This window comes from Aspergillus terreus, genomic scaffold (genome assembly GCF_000149615.1).
Source record: "Aspergillus terreus NIH2624 scaffold_3 genomic scaffold, whole genome shotgun sequence".
NCBI classification, from domain to species: domain Eukaryota; kingdom Fungi; phylum Ascomycota; class Eurotiomycetes; order Eurotiales; family Aspergillaceae; genus Aspergillus; species Aspergillus terreus.
Window position 1 is genome coordinate 1,896,352 of NT_165926.1, and position 22,947 is coordinate 1,919,298.

Below are 22,947 nucleotides of genomic sequence, written 5' to 3' on the forward strand. Positions count from 1 at the left end.
CATCTTTGCATTCTTCGACATCGATGTCACGGCGACGAGTCGGGGTTGACCCGTCGAAAGAGCAGTCGCGGATCGTGGCCGGAAGTGGCACCGCCATCGCCATCATCCCTCCGCCGCGGTTTCACCTTTTCTTCCCAGTCGGAAGGAACATTCGATCTGAAGTTGTTATCCGGATTATCTGCCGATATCCCAGTTCAGGAATCTCCGAATTTGATTGTGCCAGTTGCCATTCTGCGCTCGTCTTGGGCAACCCCAACGAGCATCCCCGTTGACCCACAACCCATCAACACGGCACCAGAACCGCAACAGATCTCCAAATGCCTCGACGCGGGTGCTATTGATGTCCTAGCAACTCCTTTGGACCGGGCTAGGGTGCAAGGGTTGGTTGTTCATGCATTCCGTGCGCGCAAGTCGGGCCTGAAGGAACAGTCGCGCTTCATGTCCAGGAAAAAGCTTCGGAAGCACTCGTGGGTAGGCGTGCATGATGAACAGCCGTATGCCTACCTCAGAGAGGCAATGGTGTCCAAGCTCATGAAGGGAATCTGCAACCCCGAAGATGTGATCGAAGAGTTCCAGGATCGGGAATTGGATATCTCCCCAGAGCGAAAAGAATACGTCCAAGAGCAGATCGGGTATTGGAGCTTTACCGCCCACGAATTTTCGGAAGATGAGCTCGTCTTCGGGGCCTGCCAAATGCTGCAGCATGCGTTCACATTGCCGAATCTAGAACATTGGCAGCTGACACCGGGAGAGCTTCGCACCTTTCTGCTCGCTTGCCGCGCGTCTTACAACTCGTTTGTCCTCTATCACAATTTTCGACATGCCATCGATGTTTTGCAGTCGGTTTTCTGCTTCCTGGTCCATATAGGCGCCCTGCCTCCCTACGGGACAGTCGCGCCAGGGCTTGAAACAAAAAGCCCTCTGGCCGCCATCCTCACGCCCTTTGACACTCTCACCCTACTTATATCCGCCATTGGTCATGATGTTGGCCACCCGGGCGTGAACAATTTCTTCCTAGTGAAGCTGAACGCTCCTCTGGCACAGCTGTACAACGACAATTCGGTTCTGGAAGCCTTCCATTGTGCTGCCTTTTCCCAGATCCTGCGCCGCTATTGGCCCGCTGCGTTCAAAGACCGCCAGCTGCGTAAACTTTTGATCAGCTCGATCTTGGCGACGGACATGGGCGTCCACCAGAAGTTCATGGAGAGGCTGGGGTCGCTTCAGGAGAAGTTCGACGAGAACAACAGAACGCTGGACGGCTGGAAACCCCAGGATATAGAGATGTACAAGACGCTCGTCTGCGGTCTGTTAATCAAATGTGCCGACATTAGCAACGTGGCACGGCCGTGGGATGTCGCGGAGCAATGGACCAAGATCTTACAAGAGGAGTTTGCCAATCAAGGCGAGATGGAAAAAGAGGTGGGGATGGAGACCGCTTTGTTCGGTGGTCCACCTGAACTGGGAAATATCTACAAACTCGCCACGGGCCAGATCGGGTTCATGTCTATCTTCGCTCTTCCTCTGTTTGAGGGCGTTGCCGACATAATCCCAGACATGCGGTTCACTGTCGAGCATATCCGGAATAATCAGGCTAAATGGCATATGTTGGCCGACGCTGAAAAGAGGAGAATGACACTACAAAATGACAGCTTGACCGACGATATTATCTCTCCGCGTACCAGGAGCCCAGCCGGCAGCCTCAAGAGCCTCAAGGGCCTTCGGGCACCTTTGACCTCAACAGGTCCTGACTCTCCTGCCAAACCGTCGTTCCCGGCACATGACGCAACTCGGCGTTCAAAATCAGACTACTTCGGCCCTGTCCGCTCGTCACCGGGCTCCACCTCCCCATCATCGAGCTACAATGAAAATACCATCAGTCCAGTCGTGTCACCGGACACTCCGGGGCCGTCGATGGATATCACCGGCAGTCCGTTCCCGTCGGACACACCGTCCCGCAAGTCCTCAAGTGCAGTACCGGACCTCGCCATGCTGTCCATCTCTGGCGGCTCTCCAAACCGCAACCGAAGTGGGTCGAATAGGGCTGCATCTAACGGTAACCACTCAGGCGATGATGCTTCACAGTCGCGAGATCCGGCAGTGGTGGCGGCCGTTATATTTGCCAACTCGAAAGCCAGCGACGAGACCCCTGATCGCTCCAGCTATCAAGATGGCTCGGTAGACGGGGCTGCAGAGCGGCCAAGCAGCTCACGAAATGGGCCGCATGCCTATCGTCGCCACCACGCCAACACTGGATCTTCTGGACGCACTTCAGGGCCGTCAAACCGCAACAGTTGCACGCGAACCCACAGTGTCAGCACGTACAGCAACAACATGACACCTATCTCTCCTGCCACGAACGCTACCAGTTTCCTGGATAGCAGCGATGAGAAGGGATTTTCTCAGGATAGTGCTGGACGGAGCGACCATGAAGAAAGCGACCAAGACAACGTACCCATCGACGATGGTCACCACCTTGGCACCCAGCCCACTGTGCACTCGCAAATGGACGCAGCTGACAACTCCACGTCTCCACCACTGGCACTGGGCAGTGGACACGGCAGCTCCGCTCAATCCACGACCACCACGACTGGCAGTCTCAAGAACGAGGGCCGAGGCCAAACGGTTGAGGAGCCTGAGCACACGTCCCGCCGATTGCCCAAGCGTCGCAGTCGCATTCGGTTAGCCTTCTGGAAGCGCAAAACCCATCATTCACCCACGCATGAGCTGAGCGGTGAATCATGAACTGTTCGTACAGGTCTGACCCTGAACTAGCTCCGGCGGAATTGAAATACGCATGTGTATTGGATTCTTATCATGAATTTGGGTTATGATGAAATTGCACGACAGTCACGACCAGGTTGTGTACGGGAGACAGGCCTTCACTCGACGCCGTCCTGTTCACGATATCTGCGATATGACGATATAACGACACTATGGAGATGCGAGGGGCCTCGCAGGGATATATGGTCGGCTCTGACCGGACTCCCGGTCATCCGGCGTTGAATGATTCTGTCTGACATGGCTTCGGCGCATGCATGGGACATTTTGTTTGTTTGGTTCTTATCTTTCTCTTCTTTAAAAAATTTTTTCGATATACTTCACTTTCAATCAGGGCAGGCTGGATTGGGGACATTAGAGTCGGGGCGTGGCTGGCGTTTGGAGGTTTACGTGGGTGGACTGGACGGTATTTTGATTCTTGAAAACATGGGCGGCCGTTGGTTCTGAATTACTAGTTTAGCATGGTTGGCATGAGGTATAGGTATATATGTACAGTCTTCAATGAGCAGATCGAACAATAAGATCGTTCAATCCACCTTTTCATTTGCAGTCCTCGCATTCTTGTACTTGGCCCGTCCCCTGTCCTCCAGACGCAGTCTGAGCCTGACTCTGGCTCTCCTGACTCACCCCGGAAACACCTCCCTCCTGCACCGGCACATTCGCCGCCCGCAAGGCCCGGTCCGTATGTCCCAAGTCGCGCGACGGATCCACCACATTACGAACAAGCGACTTGAGCACTTTGACTTCTATACAGTGTCAGCCTATCTCGCCCCCGAAGGCCAGAAGGGGCAGAGAAAAACAAACCCGGAAACCCGCCGTTCGTCTTCCGATCCCATAGGACCGTCTGGTGAACGTCTGCGCCGGCGCTGTCGCTGTCGCCCGCGGCATGGTACATGGTCACGGTGAAGACGCCACCCGTTGCGGGGATGAGGGCGACTTCGCCGAGATCCGTGCTGAAAGTTGAGAGGAGTTCTTGGGCGAACTAGTCTGTTTAGTTTGGAGGCGTACGGGTATGGACGAGGGTCTGGGTATGGATGATGGGTTGGGGGTGGGAGGAGGACATACGTAGGCAGCGCGGAGCATCCATTTACATTGGGTGCAGTATTTGATTGTGATGCGGGGGAGGTTGATGGACTGGGTGAGCTTTGATGGTTGATCTTGGGAGGCCATTCTGTTGTTTTTGGTTCTGTATGGGTTTTGCTTGAGGGTGTGGTGTGTGGTGTGTGGTGGTGAGTCGGAAGTGCTTATCTATGTAGTAGGTCGGATGGATGATGTCAGCGCACCACCTAGGTAATTATTAATACATACTAGTTAACTAACTATGGATGCACCCTTATTAAGTTTCTATTTTCTTATAATCCATGCAGTATATCATATTCATCAGGAAGGAGCGTAAGGAGAGAGTCTTGGACGTAGAAAGATAGACCCTTGACTAAGCAACCTGCAACTGCAAGCGGAGCCACCCGGCAGAATCACATCACCACCTACCTCTCTCTCTACCTTAATCTCACCTCCTCCTCCAACCCACAACCACAACCACACGCCAAAATGCCACCCACAAAACAAGAAATCTCCCTCCTAATCAACCCGCTCGTCCCGGAAGCCGTCCAACACAACAACCGCGTACGCCCCCTTCCCGTTCCTCTCCCCGTCCTCACCCCCGGAACGCAACTAACAAAGACAACACAACAGGTCCTCTCCCAACTCCACAGCCTAACCTCCTTCCTCCTCGGCCTGACGGCCGGGATCCTCGCGCTACAATCGACCGCCGGCTTCGCGTTCTACCTCGCGGGCACGGTGCTCGTCTCGGGGCTCTTCCATGTCGTGCTGTTGAGCCGGTCGCGCGGCCAGGGCGCGGGCGTGTTCTTCCCCGGCTCGAGCCCGGGCGAGATCGAGGGTGTTGATATGAAGGGGATGATCTGGACGGAGGGCGCGCGGCGGGTGCGCAAGGGTGCGTGGAGGGATGTGTGGCTTGGTGGGGGAGTGTTTGGGGAGGCGTTGTCTGGGTTTGTGCTGGGGTGGGCTGGTGTTGGGGGCGTTTTGCGATGATTAAGGTATACTCCGGTTTAATCTTGTTTTAAGGGGGTGGTTACTTGGGGATGGATTGTACAGGCTTAGACAAAAAGGAGAACCATGCTATGAAATGTGCAATCATGTCCATAATCAAGTCTATCTATTTACAAGCAAGGGTATACCAGTGGACCAGTAATATCAACAACTCGCTCAGCCAAACATTAAATACTAAGAAATGTGAAGATCCAAAATCGAGCTCGCCCTCCAACCAGGGAGAACTGCTGCAATGCTCTATGCGTCAAGCGCATCCAGCGTCGGGTCCGGCTCGCCTGCGTTGGCCAGCGCGCTCTGCAACGCGCTGGTCAGGTCAATGTGGAAGAATGGCCGGTTGATGCCCTGCACCATGGCCACCTTGCGGCGATCCCGGTACGCCTGGCTATCCTTCAGGTCGCGCTGCAACTTGTCTTCCTGCGTGCTGCCGCCGTCCGAAGATTCGATGCCGTGCGTCTCGCGCTCGGTCAGCTCGGGGTCCTGCTTGAGACCAGTCTCGATATCATCATGATGCGCCTTGTGCTGCACATGCTCGTTGTTCACCATCTCCGCGTGCGCCGCCGCGGAAGCTTTCCCTTCAATCTCGGCCACGCTAAAGATGGGCTTCCATCGGTGAAACCCGTCCTCAGACGACGGGGTGGGGAAGCCAAAGCCCGCAGCGGCCAGCGCGCGCTTGGTCCAGCGGTTGTTGATGTGGGCAAAATGCCACTGCACCGACCGCGGAGAGGCGTACATATCGAGCTGGTTGCGCACATCGATGAGGTTCTGGACCGAGGTCACATCCACGTTATTCACAGAGGAGAAGTCGAGGATCACAGCCTTGAGAACCGGCAGGTGAGATTCATCGGGCTCAGACTTGCCCTTTCGCGGGCCAGGGTTATTCCACGGCCGATCGCCAGGGCTGCCGTAAGTGAAGGGGTTGGTGCGCCGGGTCTTTTTGAAAATCGTATCGACCAGATAATCAGTGTAGTGGTTGGCGTTGGGATAGTTGAAGCCTTCCGAGAACCGGTAGATGAAGATACCGGGGTACGGCTGCTCTACTTCGACCTCGGGGTTCGATCCATCGGTATGGTTGATAGGAAGGAAGATGCTGCGGTGGGTGGTTCCCGCATCACCAGAAGGATGATCGGCGCCATTTCCAGAACCGTATTTGCCATCTCCTTGCACCAGGTGGTCGCCGATGACGGAGTGGATGGTGACGCGACCGAGGAACTGGCCGCGGGCTTTTGCGACACGGAACAGCAGAACGGCAGCGGAGACCGAAACCGTGCAGTAAATACCGATTTCAATCGTAGTGAAGACGGTGACGATCACTCCGATAAAGAAGATAATCGCATCCAAGGGCGAAACACGCCAGAACTGATACACAGTGTTGGGCGGGGTGATCAGGTCACCGACAGCGTGAATAATGACACCCGAGAGAGAGGCTTTCGGAATGTAGAAGAAGACGGCCGGCAAGGCATAGATGGCGAGAAGGACAACGGCAGCCGTGATAACACCAGCGAGCGGAGTGCGAACTCCCGCCTTGGATTTGATGGCAGTACGAGAGAACGAACCGGTCGCGGGGTACGCACCAAGGAAAGGTCCGAGCAAGTTGGTCACGCCAATAGCGACGAGTTCCTGAGAAGGGTCAATGGTGTAGTTGTTCACACGGCCGAAGGACTTGGAGATAGCAATGTGTTCGATCAGCAACACAATGACAGATGCCGGGAGCTGGCTGGCAAAGGTCTTGATGATCCGAGCGTTGACCACAGGAACCGCCGCATTTTGGAATCCACGAGGGACAGTGCCGAGCAACTTGAACATCGGGTCATCTCTCCGATGCAGATTCACAGCAGCGCTGATCATGGTGTAGAACAAGATAACGAATACGGTGCGCAGAGTAGACGCGAAAAACCAGATCTTGGCACGATGCGGGTATTTCTTCGCTCCGTAGTTGCAGGCCGAACGAATGATATACAGCATGGCGAGGGCAGTCACGCCCATGGCCGCATCGATCGTACTAGACGGAAGATGTTTGAGGGTATTGATGATCGTCATGTAAGTCGCGCCACGGGTAGAGAAGTCTGCCTTCTCTCCGAGTAAGTCCTTGACCTGACCAGCACAAATGTTGATGGCCGATCCAGTCATGAATGCCGAGATAGCCGGAAGAGGAATAAAATCGACGATGAATCCAATCCGAATAAGCCCCATGAAGCACACAATAGCACCTGCAATAATACTCAAGCAGGAAGCAATAACGTGCCCAGGGACATCGGGATCTATTTTCTTGGCCTCCAGAACGACCTCGCCTACCAGGGTTGACATGACAGCGACGGGCTAGACAGAGAACATCAAGTCAGCGTTATTTCTCGCCCCTAGAGGGCGGTGGACCACTTACACCGATGGTGATATCCTTGGAAGTAGCAAAGAACCAGTAGATCAAGACACCCATGAACGAAGAGTAAAGACCAAACTGCACAGGCAGCTCAGCAAGCTTGGCATAAGCCATACCTTGAGGGACGACAACACAGCCGACGGTGATACCTGGATATTGTTTAGTTGAGAATTTACACGGTTGACAGCCTCGATGACTTACCAGCTACCAAGTCTCCAATGAGCCATTGCGTGTTGTATCTCGTAATCCACGACAGAAAAGGGAACAGTCGTATAAAGTACTGGGCGATTTCTCTGCGACTGGGAGTAACCTCCTTCAGCCATTCGGCGGAGGTGGGTTCGGGTTCGACGTAGGAGTATGTATCGATAGTACCAACGGAAAACATCGACTCGCCGCGAGTGACGGGATCCGCTTGGGCACCCAGAGGGTCACGGTAGGGAAGCTTGATCCCTAAGCCCTTGGCCAGGCCGTGGCCGACCTTGGTTTTAAGGTCACCTGGCATTGTGATCGAATCTTAGGGAGTAGTCCCGGGTGACAGGATGTGGTTCGGTTAGGGCAAGAAACACGCCCGGGAAGGACGACTGTAGATACTTGGAGTCCTTGCGTGCAACGACAATCGGAAGGGGATGTCAGGTAGCGAGACCGTCGTAAAATATATAGACAATGTGTAATGGACGTCAAAATATGTACTCAAGCAAAGTCCATTGCGAGCCGGTGGTGTGGTGCTGTCAATGGAAAGGAGGATGGGCGGGTGGTTTTAAAGTTGGACCCAGAAGCCAAGAGCGATGTCGTGATCCGAAGCTGGTAATGCGAATTGCTAGCTCTCCACGGCGGCACGGCTCAGTTCACTTTTCGAACAAGGATTGAGTGAACTAAACGAAGAGGCGCAAGAAAAGAAATGAAGAAGTGTAGAAGGAAAGCCAAAATAAGGTGGGTAGACAGCAGCAGTGATGGGGGTCTCGCAGGTGGCGGACTAGATATCAGACAGAAAAGACAAATTGTCCACAAAGTTTGGGCGGGACAGCAAGAAATAAGAAACGATCAGACCCCCCAGAATACTTTATGTGATTAGTGTGACTGGAAATAGTTAAGATGGGCTGCACCGTGGGGGGGAGAGACGGAGTGGAAAAGCTGCCAACGGAAATGGTGATGAACAATATGGAAAGGTTGGTGCTGATCGATCAATGGGCCGGGTCAGGAGAGGAAGGTGGAGAATCACCGGCAGAAATGCTAATAAGCAAGAAAATAATAGAGTAAAAAGAAAAGAAAATCACAATGCGAATTCTCCGTGGATATTGGCCGATGATCTAAGCCGGTGGGCAGGTGAATGGTCCGGGATAGATGAGCGGACGAGTCGAGGAAGAATCATCGACCATGCGACACCGAGGCATTATCCCCCCTAGTTGCACAAGAAGGACCATAAAATGAAAGGAATTGCACCAAGAAATTAATCCCGGCAGAAGAAAAAGTCCCAAATAGGGAGCTCATTCCCCGATAGAGGAGCAGAATACGCAGCGGATGGGGCCAGGTGATCCACCGGGGATCGCCAAGAACGCAGAGCGGCGTCGCAACTGCGCATCAGCGACACGAGTCAATCGCCGCAGCAGCGGCAGTCTCGAGATTGTCAGAGAGACGTTATGGTGGATCCAGTAACGAGGGCCTGGAAGCGAAGGATGACGCTGTGGTTGTGGAGAGCGGGCCCGTCCACCGCCTGGGCCCATGGGTTCCCGCGAACATCAGTATCTGCAATGGAAATTACGTGGACTGTCCCTCGTTAGTCCGTGTTTGATCCCGAAGAGAGGAGGGAAGAGGCATCTGATACTCTTCATGTTGCCAGCGATGTGATCGTCCTCCTCCACGCGACAACCGCGTGAATGTGCATCCGTCCGGAAGTGGAGGGTGACAGGGGCCGTCGAAAGAAGGACCATATACTGCCGAGATTGACCGCCTTCCCGCGCCCGTTCCGGCGCCAATCAACAGTGGCAAAGGGGCGGCGGGGCTCCATGACGGGGGTGTTGGCCAATAGGAAGGGCGGCAGAACACGCCATCGCTCAGACTGATGGTGAAAGCCGCCCGGTCCACCGCGTGGGAAATTTTCCCTTGGGTTTTCCCGAGCCAATATTATTAAGCATGTCCCGCAGACTTGATGCTTTTTCTAATTTTATACTCCGATTACTATATCTTCAGACAGAGTACTGTATATGACGGAATATCTCATGTTTGGTCTTCTCCTCTTTTACAATAAATATGAATAGATATTTAGATATTTCAGACCACCACAGCAGTAGAAGAATACCACTAAAAAAAAATAAAATCGATTTGATGATCTCCACCCAAGCGTGTCCTAGAGCCAGTCGTTTAGGTAGTTAACCTTCCATGCCTCTTCCCCAATAGGCTTTTGCATTGCCGATGACGCTTGGCATCCTGCACGAACAGGGAACCGCTGGGCCCTGCAAGACCCGACTCTTGTCCATAAGCTCAACGTAACTCACGGACGGGTTGGCTCCAACGGACCCCGTGGAGCAGAAGGAAACTCTCTCATGATGATCTATCCATGCAAGCATATTCCTCCACTCATCGTTGACAATGTCCCTTTCGGTCAGACCTGTCAGGTAACTAACTAACTCCCTAGCGACATGCGCTCAGAGGCTCCAAGGCCCCGTCCCCACTCTAACACCATCAAGATCAAAATCGCGTCATCGATCTTATCACTGGCTGTCTAGCGGCGGATATACTTTGCGGCCCGTCAACTCTCTGCAGGATGCTCGCTTGCCTGGTTTGATAGGATGGTCTGTTCTGCTCAGTCTTCCCACGGAATTCCATTGTAGTAATGATAATTCTAATCCCGTCATACTCCATACTACGTGCCTATCTAACCTTCGTCGATCTGCTTACTCATTCTGTCATCCTCGGGACTCTTCTCATGCGTGGACCACTCTATCCCAAGTATGAATCCTCGTTCCGCTCTCCAACTGACACTGCCTCACAAGCCGTCTCAATCTTACTACCCTCCTTGATAACGTGCGCCAGCCACCAAATGCTTTACCTCAAGCTAAGCACGGTCACGCCATCGGCCCACGAGAACATCGCATAACCCCCCTGCTACCTCGTGATGTGATGCTCATCCAGGATCTGATAGCGTGGGGTCTGAGACGCAGCCTGTCATCGCTTAGACTACTAGTGTTTACCACCGAGCTGGTTCCTGTCATAGTTCATGGACCCAGAAGGTTGTTTCTATGGGACTCCAGGGGGCAATACGGGGTGGAATGTTGCACATCGGATTCGTCACTTTAGAGGCGGATGAGGTCATTTTTAACGATACAGAGGGCTTTATTTCCCCAGGTTGAGAGCGCCACAGCTGGCCAGAAGTAATATAAAGAAGCAAAACCAGAGCTGGCCCGACCTGGACGAGCTAGAGCTCCCCCGATGAAAGGCAACCTGCTGGATTTGCTCTTGCGTGCTTTCTCCCATAATGTTGAGCCTGAAACAGCCGCGGTTGCCTCGGGACATGTCCCTTTCTCTTACGCGATAGCATTGCAATTCACCAGATCCCCATGATCGATCAGCACAATGAGTCGAGGGGACGTGAGGGAGAATCCCGAGAAGTGCAAAATTGGGAGAGACCGAATCGAGACAGTCCGGGATGCACTGCATATCGAGCATAAAGGGTTGACAGTTGACGGGCATAAAGAACGGACTTGTCCCCCGGACACGTGTCACATGGTCGAAGCCATGCCGCGGAGAAGTACCTCGAAAGTCTGAGCAACATGGATCCTACAGCAGACTCATGGTCGCGACCCAAGTATGTGGGTGAGCTCTCCTTGGATGCAACTGTGTGACCCTGTCGCAGATACCTCTGTACCGCCGCACAGTTCACCCAGCGGCCTGAGCAGCCAGCTCCAGTCATCTGCACAGCCTCCCATCTCGGCTACCGCCGCTCTTGCGACACAAGGAGAATATATCCGATGAGAATCAATGCAGAATGATATCATCCTCTCATGCCGAAGACGATACTAGCTTATCCAAGGTCTTGCCTGACATCATGCCACAGCACGCTCATTGCGGACAACATCGTTATCTTATTGATTGCCTGTACTAGGCGAGATATCATCCGAGTTGCTCGAAGTACCTGCATCTCAGTGTAGGACTCACGTGTCTCCTGTTTTATAATGCTCCGGCATCTTATGGAGATGGATACTTGGATCTACACACCTCAGTCCGTCCTCCCTGAATGACACCAACAGCTGGCAGTATATCGGAGTGGACCTTGATTATGTGTCATCCTCAGTTAACTGCTTGTAATATATACCCGGTGATTTATAGGCATGACGGCCACTCAAAGCGGAAATGGTAGTGGTGACACGGGGCATAGGTTAGAGTTTAAAGTGCCAGAGGCAAGAGGAAGACGCACCACATCGAGTGTTCTCTAGGTACCGCCTATACCTTGCTGCCCATGTGTTATCTGTGAAAGAGGTGTACTGATGGTCCGCTCCCCAGCAAGACATGGTCACCCTCGCCCTTCTGCGGAGTACAAACACAGAAATAGCCTGTCGCCGCATCTCGGCGAATAAAGCATCCATACACACTCAAAGATGGATCTTGCCAATACACCTCTGTTGTGCCTACTACTTTCGGCGTCAGATAGTCCGAGACCACTACCTAGGGTAACGACTCAAAGAGATCATAAGGTAGGTACCTTAGATACCTTATGCCTACCAAGGTAGGGCCCCTTTGGCGTAGGGCCAGTTAGTTGTGGTACATGTTGTGATGACGGAAAGAACCAGCTCCATGTTTCGAAGGCAGTAAACCAAACGGGTATGTGCCTGGGGCATTGCTTTCCTGAACAGGCAATAAGACGCAATGAGAACTGGAAAGTGTCAGCTGCGACGGTCCGTCGCGACGGCAAGAGATGAGAAGGGAAAGCAAGAGACAGCCGCTCCCAGTTCATACATAAACAACAGTGTCCTCCAACTTCCCCCTACTTCGTCAACACACCATCTTGTACTGGATCTCACAACGCCAAAGCATCGTTACACATCGTTCCACATCGACCCATCAGAGCATTCATTCCTTATAGGACAACCCATCTGAGCTTCATTCTTTACAGAGCAACGCCATCATGGACGGCCCAGTGAATACAGACGACAACCGGATCATTCCTGCGCCGTCAGAACACCCGCTCGTCATCTTGCTGTGTCTCGGCAGCGCTGCAGGAGCAAGTCAAACCAGAGCTCCGCCATCAATGCCTACAGGCAGTCCTGCAGCGGCCCCGACTCCTCCAGTCGGCGTGGACTTGCGGAGATTTGAGCCTCTGGCTGCGTACCTGAGGGACAGAGGGGCCGAGGTCGAGATCTGCCACGACACATTTACGGCCATCCGTTTCTCCTGGGACCGACGTCCACACACCATCATCGTCGTCGACGACAGACTCTTCCAATCAGACGTCCGCGAGGACCTTCTCCTTCAACATGTGGTGATTAGCCTAACAGCCTTTGCTATGAATGGCGGATATCTTATCTTCCGGCCAAGTTTCGGTAACCACGGGGCTCTTCAGCCGATGTTTCGCCAGCGGTTCGGCCTGGACTGGCAGATCAGGGGACATTTTACCCTCCCTGTCAGACGGGGGGGTTGGCTCGATCTCGTTCGGGAGGACCTCTTGGAACGTTTACCGGAAGAGTATACCGCTGCTGGCGCGTTTATCGACAGCGCCACTCCCGCTTTCCCAATGTATTTCTCAACGGGTATACTGGCAGACACAAACAGTAGGTTGGCCTCTACTGCCGCGGGCAGATTGGCTAATGGATTGGTGGTCTACTGTGGCGACGACATCACGCAGAGAGAAGCAGATCAGATTATTTCGATATTCTGTGGCGTCTAGAGCCAGGTCTGGACGGGTTGGTGATTGTTCGTTGGCGATGCCATGATGTTATGTGTTCTTAGACGTCAGTGATGGCTGCATCTGATATTACTATCTTAAGTTTCTTGTACTAGCATCCGTCAACGCCAATAATTGTTCCATCCAAGTGAGTCATCGATTCCACCAATCCGAGCATGGAGTTACTCTCACTAGGAACTCTTCGTAAGTTATTCAATTTCTTGTACGTTTGACCGCGGGTATGGCCCGTTTAGAATCTGCTTGTCAAGGAAAGGGCAGGTCCATTCCCAGACCCGTGCCTTCTTGAGCGTGCAGACAGTCACAGATGGTAGGCCCTAGGTGTAGTTCTGTTGGGAACAACGAAGTCACTCACTACTTGACGTAGTTTTTCTGGAGAAGTGCTTCATTTTCTGAGAGGCGTTGTCCGTACCATCAGGCATAGCTCGATACATTAGATGGAGGTAGAAGATACTAGGCGATGACCGAGTGAAGTTATTCTAAAGGGGGTCAATCGGGCGTCTGGGACTTGCATATGTTGGTCTGTCTGTGCTTATCGCGTTCTTCGACGTAGGCTAACCTTGGAGAGGACATGAGTACAATACAATGGTTCTTTAGTCTACTTCATCATTTTTGAAAGTCCGTGTGGAGTATATATATCTCTCTAGTATCTTCACCAGCTGCCCCAGTGTGTACCCCTTAAGCCTCCAAGAAAAGCAAACTACAGCTTTATTCGTATTTGTTCTTTATTTTCATAGATGACCATTAGAGAATTCGAACTTGTGCTATATTAAACGGATATTATCATACTACGACAGGTCGTAGCGGTAGGCGGTGGCCAACGCCGAAATGCGGGCCGAGGGCCTGAGGCGGAACACCACCAGATTGAGCTTGTCGGCGATGCCCCTCCCCCCTCCGTCTGCAACTCAACTCTTCCCCGCCAAGATGCAGCACCAATTTGAACCCTTGAAGAACGACCTCTTATTGAGGGCCGCAAGAGGTAACGCATCTACAATGCAATTGACACAGTCCCCGTACTAACGATAACCAGGCGAGAAAGTCGAGCGCCCTCCGATATGGGTGATGCGGCAGGGTACGTAAAACCATGCCAACTCCCACCTAAGACCGTCCTGTTCTAGAGCATAAGATCACTTGTTCAACGCTGACATGGCATTTCTTCAGCCGGACGCTACCTCCCGGAATACCATGAAGCCAAAGGCGGCCGCGATTTCTTCGAATGCTGTCGCAGCCCGGAGATCGCGTCGACGCTGACGATCCAGCCCGTGGAGCGGTACGCCGGGTTAATCGACGCCGCGATCATCTTCTCGGACATCCTGGTCATCCCGCAGGCGATGGGCATGACGGTGGAGATGGTGGACAAGAAGGGCCCGCACTTCCCGGAGCCGCTGAAGTCGCCGGACGACGGCCAGTACGAGCGGGTGATGGCGAAGGCGGTTGACGTGCAGGCCGAGCTGGACTACGTCTACAAGGCGATCACGCTCACGCGGCACAAGCTGCAGGGCCGCGTGCCGCTGATCGGCTTCTGCGGCGCCCCCTGGACACTGCTCTGCTACATGGTCGAGGGCGGCGGCAGCAAGATGTTCGTGCAGTCCAAGACCTGGATCTACAAGTACCCCAAGGAGTCGCAGGCGCTGCTGCTGAAGATCGCCGAGATCTGCGTCGAGTACCTCGCGCTGCAGGTCGCCGCCGGCGCCCAGCTCGTCCAGGTCTTCGACTCGTGGGCCGGCGAGCTCTCCCCCGCCACCTTCAAGGCATTCTCCCTGCCGTATCTCCGCCACATCTCGGCGAATCTCCCCAAGAAGCTGAAGGAGATGGGGCTGGAGCCCGTGCCCATGACCGTGTTTGCGAAGGGCGCTTGGTACGCCCTCGAGGACCTCTGCGAGTCGGGGTACAACGTTGTCGGGCTGGACTGGTTGCATGACCCCGCCGAGGCGATGCGTGTTGCCAACGGCCGCGTGACGATCCAGGGAAATGCAGACCCCGGTGTCCTCTACGGCGGGCGGGCGGCCATTACGGAGGCGGTGGAGATTATGGTGGAGGGTTTCAAGAAGGGTAAGCAGGGGTGGATTGCGAACTTGGGACATGGTGAGTTTATCTTCCCGTCGGGTTTGGTTAACAAAGTGATGAGGTGCTGACTCGGGCAGGCGTGACTCCGTTTGTCAAGCCGGAGGATCTCAAATTCTTCTTCGAAGAGATCCACCGACTTACGGCGTAAGGTGTTGTCGGAGATCATGGCATTGAGTCGGAACTGATACCTCTGATTATATACATGATGGGTTATTCTACGGTTGTCTTGTATCAAAAGTTGCGCGCTTATACAGAGATATCCTCGTTCCTGAAAGATATCACGATTAGCATTAGGATGAAAAAGACTCGAGTCAAACAATCTTACCAAAGCTCGGGCTTCTCTTTGATAAACGTCTCCATCAGCTGTTTGCACTCGGCATGGTCCAGCACAACGACCTCCTTCCCCTTGTTGAGGAGGAGCTCCTCCCCGCCAAGAAAGTTCTGGTTCTCGCCAATGACGACGCGATTGATCTTGTAGAGGATGCACGCACCCGTGCACATGTCGCACGGGGACAGCGTGGTGTACATGGTAGCGCCCGCGTACGCAGAGGCAGGCAGCCGGCCCGAGTTCTCGAGCGCCGCCATTTCGGCCTGGAGACAGTCAGCTCAACGTGCGACAACCACTTCTATTGTTCGCGGCACGCTCGTCCCATATAACAGGATCTGACTCGTGCAGCGACACCCAATAAGACGAACATACATGGAGCGTAGCGCTGCCCTTCTGCACGCGCATGTTGTGCCCACGGCCGAGGATCTTGCCATCCTTGGAGACCAGGGCCGCGCCGATGGGGACCCCGCCCTCGGCGGCGCCCTTCTTGGCCTCTTCGACGGCGGCGATGAATCCGGGGTCTTGTTCCATTGCGTTCGGGGTGGCTTGTATAATGGGTTCGTGCAGGCTGGTAGGAGGAGTGGCGTGTGAGGACAGGAGATATGTGGCGGTAAAAGTTGTGAAGAACTGGGAATGGAATTATCGCCCTCCGGTTTGCAACGGCTGCTTGATGTGGAGGGCGGTTGGACCCGCTTTAAGTAAGAAAAATGAGGTGGTGGATGGAGGCTGATAAGCTCCGTCGGGGTTTTGATAGTGATCGGACTATCCTCGTATAGATCTTGAGCTATGCTGTCCTTATCATATCTGATTGCTACAGGGATACCTTTTTGCTTTTTGGGTGGCCCAGGAGGCTGAATGTCTGATTACCTATCTGGGGTATTTACCGTCGTGGATGCTATCGTGGATGTGGATTTCTACACTTGCCATGACAATCAGGAACCACTGAGGTATAGGAACCTGTGACCGATGACTAGACCAAGTGATACTAAAGGATCTCTTTAAGTATGCTGTTCTAGACTGGAAGTAAGGTTAAGGATAGTCTCTGACGTTGAGTACCTTGTGAAATAAGGTGGGATCTTCTTGCGGAGAAGGCGTTCTTATCTGAATCGTATCGTAGCTAATCGGGACTTCGACTCTTCTCCTGCATGAGTAGAGATACTCCTAGTTTCGTATGACTGAACAAGATCATACCTGGTTAGTGCGAGTACTCCAATAGTGTGCAAGGCTGGATCCCTGTCCTCCAGATATTGATAAGCTATCTTATCGATAAGAGCCACCGCCACATTGTCAGGCTGGGACCGTTACAATGCGCCACAGGAGAAAAAAAAAAAAAAAGGACTTGGATCCAAGGAAGGCAGAGAATCTATTGTACTGAGCTACTTGACTGTCTAGGATGCGTCTCTAACATGGACTCAGCTCCCCAGCGTACAGAGTACGGAGTAGTGTATTGGAGATCATCCTATGGAGTTTGGAGTCGGGATAATCGTCGACAAAAATAAACGCGGAGGGCTGATGGAAGCCAACAGAAGATGTTGTAAGAGACCGATACGAACGGGCCATGACCAGACTGGACCATATAAAAATGGTAATTATCTGAGTAAGCCTTGGTAATGACCGGATTTGCCGCCAAGTGGAAAGGCTGGGAAGGCGATGGAAGGTCGGAGAAGTGCATGGAAACTTGCCAGTCGGGGCGGAAGCCATGGAACTCCGCCTCTCGAAACAACGAGAAGCTGGCTTACAATCGGAGGGGACGAGGAAAAAGTCGAGAGGACTGGATAAATGGTATTCAGTTTTCTCTTTCGCTCGGAATCTTCACATTGATCGTTGTTCTATATTCGCCATTCTTTGCAAGTTGGAAGTACCCAAGTCGGTATCTGGGTATTAATTACCGCAACGGAGGACCCCAACAGCCAAACTCGGTGCCTGCCCTGGTAATTCCGTTACCGTAATTGCCCGTTCGCCGCCGCCTGCAAAAGATCCTTTTTTTCCTCCTCGTCAATCAACAACAGTCCCACCTTCGATCCTCCTTCGCATTCAAGACTCATCTTTCCTCTCGTCTCCTCTCTTACCTCCATAGAGTCTTTTCTCTTCTGGCTTTTCCTTCTTTACCACCTTCCGGTCTTCCTTTCTCCTCCGTTTCCTCCCTTGCAGTGCCTTTCGCATCGCCCAGGTTACCCTCTTCCTTCCGAATAAAAAGTCTTGGTGGTTCATACTTTCGACGCTATCTTCCCCGTCGCCTCTCTTTTCATATTCCTTTTCTCGTCACTACCCCACTACTAGACACAATTCACAATGGTCAAGGATACCAAGTTCTACGATTGCCTCGGGGTATGCTCTTGGTCTCTCCTCAACTTGCTGGGTTAGGCATCTAGTAGATTATTAACCCTGCGCCCCTAATAGGTTCCCCCGACGGCCACTGAGGCTCAACTCAAGACCGCCTACAAGAAGGGTGCCCTCAAGTATCACCCTGGTACGTCCAGCCTTCCAACCTCTATCACCATGGACATTCCCTAATCTCCGCTTCCTCGCAGACAAGAACACGAACAACCCCGAAGCTGCCGAGAAGTTCAAGGAATTGTCTCATGCCTACGAAATCCTGTCCGATCCTCAGAAGCGTCAGATCTACGACCAGCTCGGTGAGGAGGGTCTCGAAGGTGGTGCCGGCGGAGCTGGAATGGGTGCCGAGGATCTCTTTGCTCAGTTCTTCGGCGGCGGCGGCGGTTTCGGTGGCATGTTCGGCGGTGGTATGCGTGACACGGGTCCCAAGAAGGCCCGTACTATTCACCACGTGCATAAGGTCAACCTCGAGGATATCTACCGCGGCAAGGTCTCCAAGCTGGCTCTGCAGAAGTCGGTCATTTGCCCTGGCTGTGATGGCCGCGGCGGTAAGGAAGGCGCCGTCAAGTCTTGCACGGGTTGCAATGGCTCCGGTATGAAGACCATGATGCGCCAGATGGGCCCCATGATCCAGCGGTTCCAGACCGTCTGCCCTGACTGTAACGGTGAGGGTGAGATCATCCGCGAGAAGGACCGCTGCAAGCGCTGCAACGGTAAGAAGACCGTTGTCGAGCGCAAGGTCCTCCACGTCCACGTCGACCGTGGTGTGAAGAACGGCCACAAGATCGAGTTCCGCGGTGAGGGTGACCAGATGCCTGGTGTTCTCCCGGGTGATGTCGTCTTCGAGATCGAGCAGAAGCCCCACCCTCGCTTCCAGCGCAAGGATGACGATCTTTTCTTCCACGCCGAGATTGACCTTCTTACCGCCCTTGCTGGTGGCACGATCAACATTGAGCACCTCGATGACCGGTGGTTGACTGTTACCATTGCCCCCGGTGAAGTTATCACTCCTGGTACGTTCCAACCCACTGCTCCTGTAACTCTCCTTCGCAACTTCTAACGTCCGGTTCATAGGCTCTATCAAGGTCATCAAGGGCCAGGGTATGCCTTCTTACCGCCACCACGACTTCGGCAACCTGTATATTCAGTTCGACGTCAAGTTCCCCGAGAAGGACCAGCTGCAGAACCTCAACCTCCTTGAACAAGTCCTCCCGCCCCGCATGGAGCAGCCTCAGCCTCCGTCCGACTCCATGGTTGAGGACTTCGAGCTTGAGGAAGTCGACTCGAGCGAGTACTCTCAGGCACGTGCCCACGGCGCGGCCAACGCCATGGATGAGGATGACGATGATGTTCCTCCTGGTGCTGAGAGAGTGCAGTGCGCTTCTCAGTAAGCGGAGTGACTTGTGGAGAGCAGGTTATGGAGGTCGATGTCATGCTGGGCTTATGATGATACCATGTGAGGGGTTCCTGGTCCTGCTGGGATTTCTTTTCTCTGTTTCTTTTTCTTTGACTATGACTTTCACGTGATTGGTTGATGATATTCCTCTGCGATGGCGTTTGTATTGAAAGATTCGGAAGATAACAAGGGAGATTTCGTTTACCTTTTTCCTTTTGCGCTCTTCCTGTTTCTCGTCATCACACTTTGATTCCCACCACTAATGTTCCCTTTTTCCCTTTCCCGGTGCCTGGGATTAGGGGGCTATGGCTCTTGACGACGAGATGGATGATGCCGCTTTTCCTTCCACATGCTTTCTTGTTACCCAGCAATCTCCGGCTGAATCTGGGCGGGTTTATGGTGGGACGAGCCGGGGTGAATGATCTTAACATATAGACTAGCGGACTTGGCTGAATTCATTCATGAATCATTCTCGGTATAGTAGAGATCTAGGTGGCTTCCCTTTTTTAAAACTCCGCTTATATCAGGTGAGAACATACTCGGTAGTTCATGATTTATTCCATTTGCTGTAGATCGTTCCTGATGGGCTCGTTCAGATGCTTCTAGAACATCCTGCACGGCTGGTGACGCTAGGCCCTACGATTCTCCTATCTTGTTGACTCTTATCCGCTTCATCTTCAACATGATTATATCACATCAGACGATGTGCTCCATATATAGTATCTTACTTTTAGACAAGTGGTATTATTGTACATGATTAATCCTATTCCTCTCCACCCCGTTTCCGCAGACTCCCCAGGTTATATAATGACTCATTCAGCTCCTTCTGCTGCTTCACATCAGTAGCTGCGGACACCTCTTCTGTGCCAGTGGAGTTGATTTTGGCAACAATCTCCTTTGCACATGGTCCCCACGTGACGCTGCCAGCTTCGGACTTCGCGGAAAAGGCTTCAAGGAGCGTCGAGGACGGCTCAGTGCTCCATTCCTGAGTGGAGTCTGCCTTGCGGATGGAGTCAACAGACACGAAAACAGTGCTGTCTTTGTCAACGGTGGCAACATCGACGATGTTTCCAGAGGCTTGGATAGATGCTTGCTCATTCAATGTACCGTCGGAGCCAAGCACGAAAGATCGGAGCTTGGAGGACCTGCTTTCTGGTTAGATATAGATCGTATCTCTGGAGGTGACTACATTTACCCTTCGATCGAAACAAGGATCATTCTCGATGCATCCGAAGCGCCGAGGGACGCCGCCCAGATTCCACGAACAGCAATCGTTGCGTCAGATTCGGGGTCGACCAGCGGAACTTTCTGCAGGACCTGGCCCTCGGCCCATTTCCAGACAAGGAGGAAGTTGTCGCCTCCCCCGGAGATGAGGTACTCGGGCGCCCACTGCGGAATGCACAGCTTGGTGACGAAAGCCGTGTGGCCCAGGCAGTAGTTCTCGATGATGTGCGCCTGCGGAGGACCGCGGGAGACACGGATATGCTCGTCGCGGTCTGCCGACAAGAGGTAGGTGCGCTTCTGGCTCGACGAAGGCAGCGAAACGAACGCGATGTCTGTGAGCATGGACACATGGCCCAGGACGATCTGGTGCTCAAAGTTCAACGTTGTCTTTTCGTTGGCCTGCTTTTCTTGTTTCTGCTCCAGCTGCTGTTGCAGCGATTTCAGATTGCGCTTCGTATGCACAGTCAGATTCGTAGCCGCTGGTCCTTCCGACGTCTTCCCCCTGAGCGACACAGCCGGAACGTATGGCTTGTCGCCGGGAATGAGAGGCAGGGAGTAAACGTCGCCAAACTTGTCGCCCACCAGGATGGTCTCGTCGTTGGCTAGGACGACAGCACATGGCCTCTTGGGCATGCATCTACAGGGAATGAGTACAGTGTGTTTCTCTGATTATCGTTCTTGCAGTACGAACCTCTCGCTCAATTGTTTGAAACGGCCATCTGGGCTCAACTGGAATACGCGAATGCATTTGTCCTCTGATGTAACCGCAACCACATACTCTCCATTAGAAGAGATGACCACGATGGGGATATTCGACCAGGCCAGTTTCTTGGCCGAGTCGTTAGTAGTGGATTTCGAGCTATCCACAGCTTGCGCTGAGGACTCGGAGACTTTTCTTCTCTTCTCAGGGGGCCCTTGGCTTCCGGGAGACACTTCGGCCTCCACTGCCTCAGTGCGATCTGCATCTACATCCTGGGGCCAGCTTGCGAGCCGTTCTCCGGTCTCGGCCGCATAAGAGTAGAGCTTTGCGCTGGCGGATGTTACGAAGAGGTTTGTCGCATGGCCTCTCTCCACGAAGTTGATGGTCTGGAACGGCTGTTGGAGGATTGCCGTCATGGCGCAATTCGGATTGAAAGATTCAATGGGAGAGAGAAATTCAAATAAGAAAAGACTTGGAGCACTCCTCCGGTACAGTGACGCTCTGGATGGATTTGATATCGCCAGGGCCATCGGCTGAGTCAGCGCTATCGCACGTGACCACTCGCTAAGCGCGAAACACACGAAGTTTTTCCCTAAAGCGAAAATCGAATTCCCGAACTTCTCCAACGTCACGATCAAAATCGGACACCACCCGCACTTTCACACCTGAATTCCTCTTGCCCTTAAACATCCTATCTTCAGTGAAATAAGGAGACATGGGGGGCAAGACTGCTACCAAGGCCGCTTACTTCGAGAAGCTCAAGAGCCTTCTCGATGAGTACTCTACCGTCTTCATTGTCGGTGTCGACAATGTCAGCTCTCAGCAGATGCACGAGATTCGTCTGAGTCTCCGTGGCGAGGGTGTCGTCCTGATGGGCAAGAACACCATGGTAAGGCGCGCCTCTTCCCTGCGACGACGATGCACAGTCAATTGACCAGTCAATTATAGGTTCGCCGTGCCATCAAGGGCTTCGTCACCGACAACCCGGAGTACGAGCGTCTGCTCCCTCACATCAAGGGTGAGTCGCACAGACCCAATTCCCTTCCAAGACACCGAACCCGGACATATAACTGACGAGTGATCCAGGCAACGTTGGTTTCATCTTCACCAACGGTGACCTCAAGGCCACCAAGGAGAAGATCCTGGCCAACCGTGTCGCCGCCCCTGCTCGTGCCGGTGCCATCGCCCCTGCTGATGTCTGGATTCCTGCGGGTAACACCGGTATGGAACCCGGTAAGACCTCTTTCTTCCAGGCTCTCGGTGTCCCCACCAAGATTGCTCGTGGTACCATTGAAATCACGACCGATCTCAAGCTCGTCGAGGCCAACACCAAGGTCGGCCCCTCCGAGGCCACCCTGCTGAACATGCTGAACATCTCTCCCTTCACCTACGGTATGACCATCTCCCAGGTCTACCAGGAGGGTCAGTGCTTCAGCGCCGCTGTTCTGGACATCGAGGAGCAGCAGCTCCTTGACGCCTTCAGCGCCGCCATCAAGACCATCACCACCATCTCCCTGGCCACCAACTACCCCACCGTGCCCTCGGTCATGCACTCCCTGGTCAACGGCTACAAGAAGGTGCTGGCTGTCGCCATCGAGACCGACTTCTCCTGGCCCGAGATTGAGGAGCTCAAGGACCGCATCGCTAACCCCGATGCCTACGCCTCTGCTGCTCCTGCCGCCGCCGCTGCCCCTGCTGCCGGTGGTGCTCCCGCCGCTGAGGAGAAGAAGGAAGAGGAGGAGGAGTCTGACGAGGACATGGGCTTCGGTCTGTTCGACTAAAC

General features: G+C 53.4%; 10 protein-coding genes across 10 annotated transcripts in view; 6 read left to right on the forward strand and 4 right to left on the reverse strand.

Annotated features, from left to right (window-relative positions):
• The window catches only part of pdeB (3',5'-cyclic-nucleotide phosphodiesterase PDE2), a gene marked incomplete at both ends in the record, with an annotated part of 3,103 nt that extends 361 nt beyond the window's left edge, over positions 1-2,742 (forward strand). Inside the window, one exon of the mRNA XM_001211745.1 lies at positions 66-2,742. Within this exon, the coding sequence (XP_001211745.1) occupies positions 66-2,742 (2,677 nt within the window). The remainder of the gene's footprint in view (positions 1-65) is intronic.
• A 576-nt stretch (positions 2,743-3,318) lies between these two features.
• ATEG_02568 (SelT/SelW/SelH family protein) lies at positions 3,319-3,948 on the reverse strand (the record flags this gene model as incomplete). Its single annotated transcript, XM_001211746.1, has 3 exons — positions 3,319-3,524; positions 3,583-3,760; positions 3,844-3,948. The coding sequence occupies 3 exons, from the start codon at positions 3,946-3,948 to the stop codon at positions 3,319-3,321; spliced, it is 489 nt and encodes a 162-aa protein (XP_001211746.1).
• A 378-nt stretch (positions 3,949-4,326) lies between these two features.
• On the forward strand, positions 4,327-4,827 carry ATEG_02569 (EMC6 family protein; the record flags this gene model as incomplete). The annotated part of the gene is made up of 1 exon (XM_001211747.1): positions 4,327-4,827. The coding sequence occupies one exon, from the start codon at positions 4,327-4,329 to the stop codon at positions 4,825-4,827; it is 501 nt and encodes a 166-aa protein (XP_001211747.1).
• Positions 4,828-5,082: 255 nt separating this feature from the next.
• ATEG_02570 (SLC26/SulP family anion transporter) lies at positions 5,083-7,721 on the reverse strand (the record flags this gene model as incomplete). Its single annotated transcript, XM_001211748.1, has 3 exons — positions 5,083-7,161; positions 7,223-7,368; positions 7,421-7,721. The coding sequence occupies 3 exons, from the start codon at positions 7,719-7,721 to the stop codon at positions 5,083-5,085; spliced, it is 2,526 nt and encodes an 841-aa protein (XP_001211748.1).
• A 4,617-nt stretch (positions 7,722-12,338) lies between these two features.
• On the forward strand, positions 12,339-13,097 carry ATEG_02571 (uncharacterized protein; the record flags this gene model as incomplete). The annotated part of the gene is made up of 1 exon (XM_001211749.1): positions 12,339-13,097. One exon carries the CDS (start codon positions 12,339-12,341, stop codon positions 13,095-13,097), a length of 759 nt encoding a protein of 252 aa, XP_001211749.1.
• An 843-nt stretch (positions 13,098-13,940) lies between these two features.
• ATEG_02572 (uroporphyrinogen decarboxylase HEM12) lies at positions 13,941-15,327 on the forward strand (the record flags this gene model as incomplete). Its single annotated transcript, XM_001211750.1, has 4 exons — positions 13,941-14,091; positions 14,143-14,184; positions 14,274-15,197; positions 15,257-15,327. The coding sequence occupies 4 exons, from the start codon at positions 13,941-13,943 to the stop codon at positions 15,325-15,327; spliced, it is 1,188 nt and encodes a 395-aa protein (XP_001211750.1).
• A 98-nt stretch (positions 15,328-15,425) lies between these two features.
• ATEG_02573 (cytosine deaminase) lies at positions 15,426-16,038 on the reverse strand (the record flags this gene model as incomplete). Its single annotated transcript, XM_001211751.1, has 3 exons — positions 15,426-15,447; positions 15,505-15,770; positions 15,880-16,038. 3 exons carry the CDS (start codon positions 16,036-16,038, stop codon positions 15,426-15,428), a joined length of 447 nt encoding a protein of 148 aa, XP_001211751.1.
• Positions 16,039-17,799: 1,761 nt separating this feature from the next.
• Positions 17,800-19,235, forward strand: ATEG_02574 (type I HSP40 co-chaperone YDJ1; the record flags this gene model as incomplete). Its single annotated transcript, XM_001211752.1, has 4 exons — positions 17,800-17,835; positions 17,908-17,977; positions 18,039-18,857; positions 18,919-19,235. The coding sequence occupies 4 exons, from the start codon at positions 17,800-17,802 to the stop codon at positions 19,233-19,235; spliced, it is 1,242 nt and encodes a 413-aa protein (XP_001211752.1).
• Positions 19,236-20,003: 768 nt separating this feature from the next.
• Positions 20,004-21,580, reverse strand: trm82 (putative tRNA methyltransferase; the record flags this gene model as incomplete). The annotated part of the gene is made up of 3 exons (XM_001211753.1): positions 20,004-20,385; positions 20,436-21,101; positions 21,156-21,580. The coding sequence occupies 3 exons, from the start codon at positions 21,578-21,580 to the stop codon at positions 20,004-20,006; spliced, it is 1,473 nt and encodes a 490-aa protein (XP_001211753.1).
• Positions 21,581-21,879: 299 nt separating this feature from the next.
• On the forward strand, positions 21,880-22,945 carry ATEG_02576 (60S ribosomal protein uL10; the record flags this gene model as incomplete). The annotated part of the gene is made up of 3 exons (XM_001211754.1): positions 21,880-22,053; positions 22,113-22,182; positions 22,251-22,945. 3 exons carry the CDS (start codon positions 21,880-21,882, stop codon positions 22,943-22,945), a joined length of 939 nt encoding a protein of 312 aa, XP_001211754.1.
• Between the last annotated feature and the right edge of the window lie 2 nt (positions 22,946-22,947).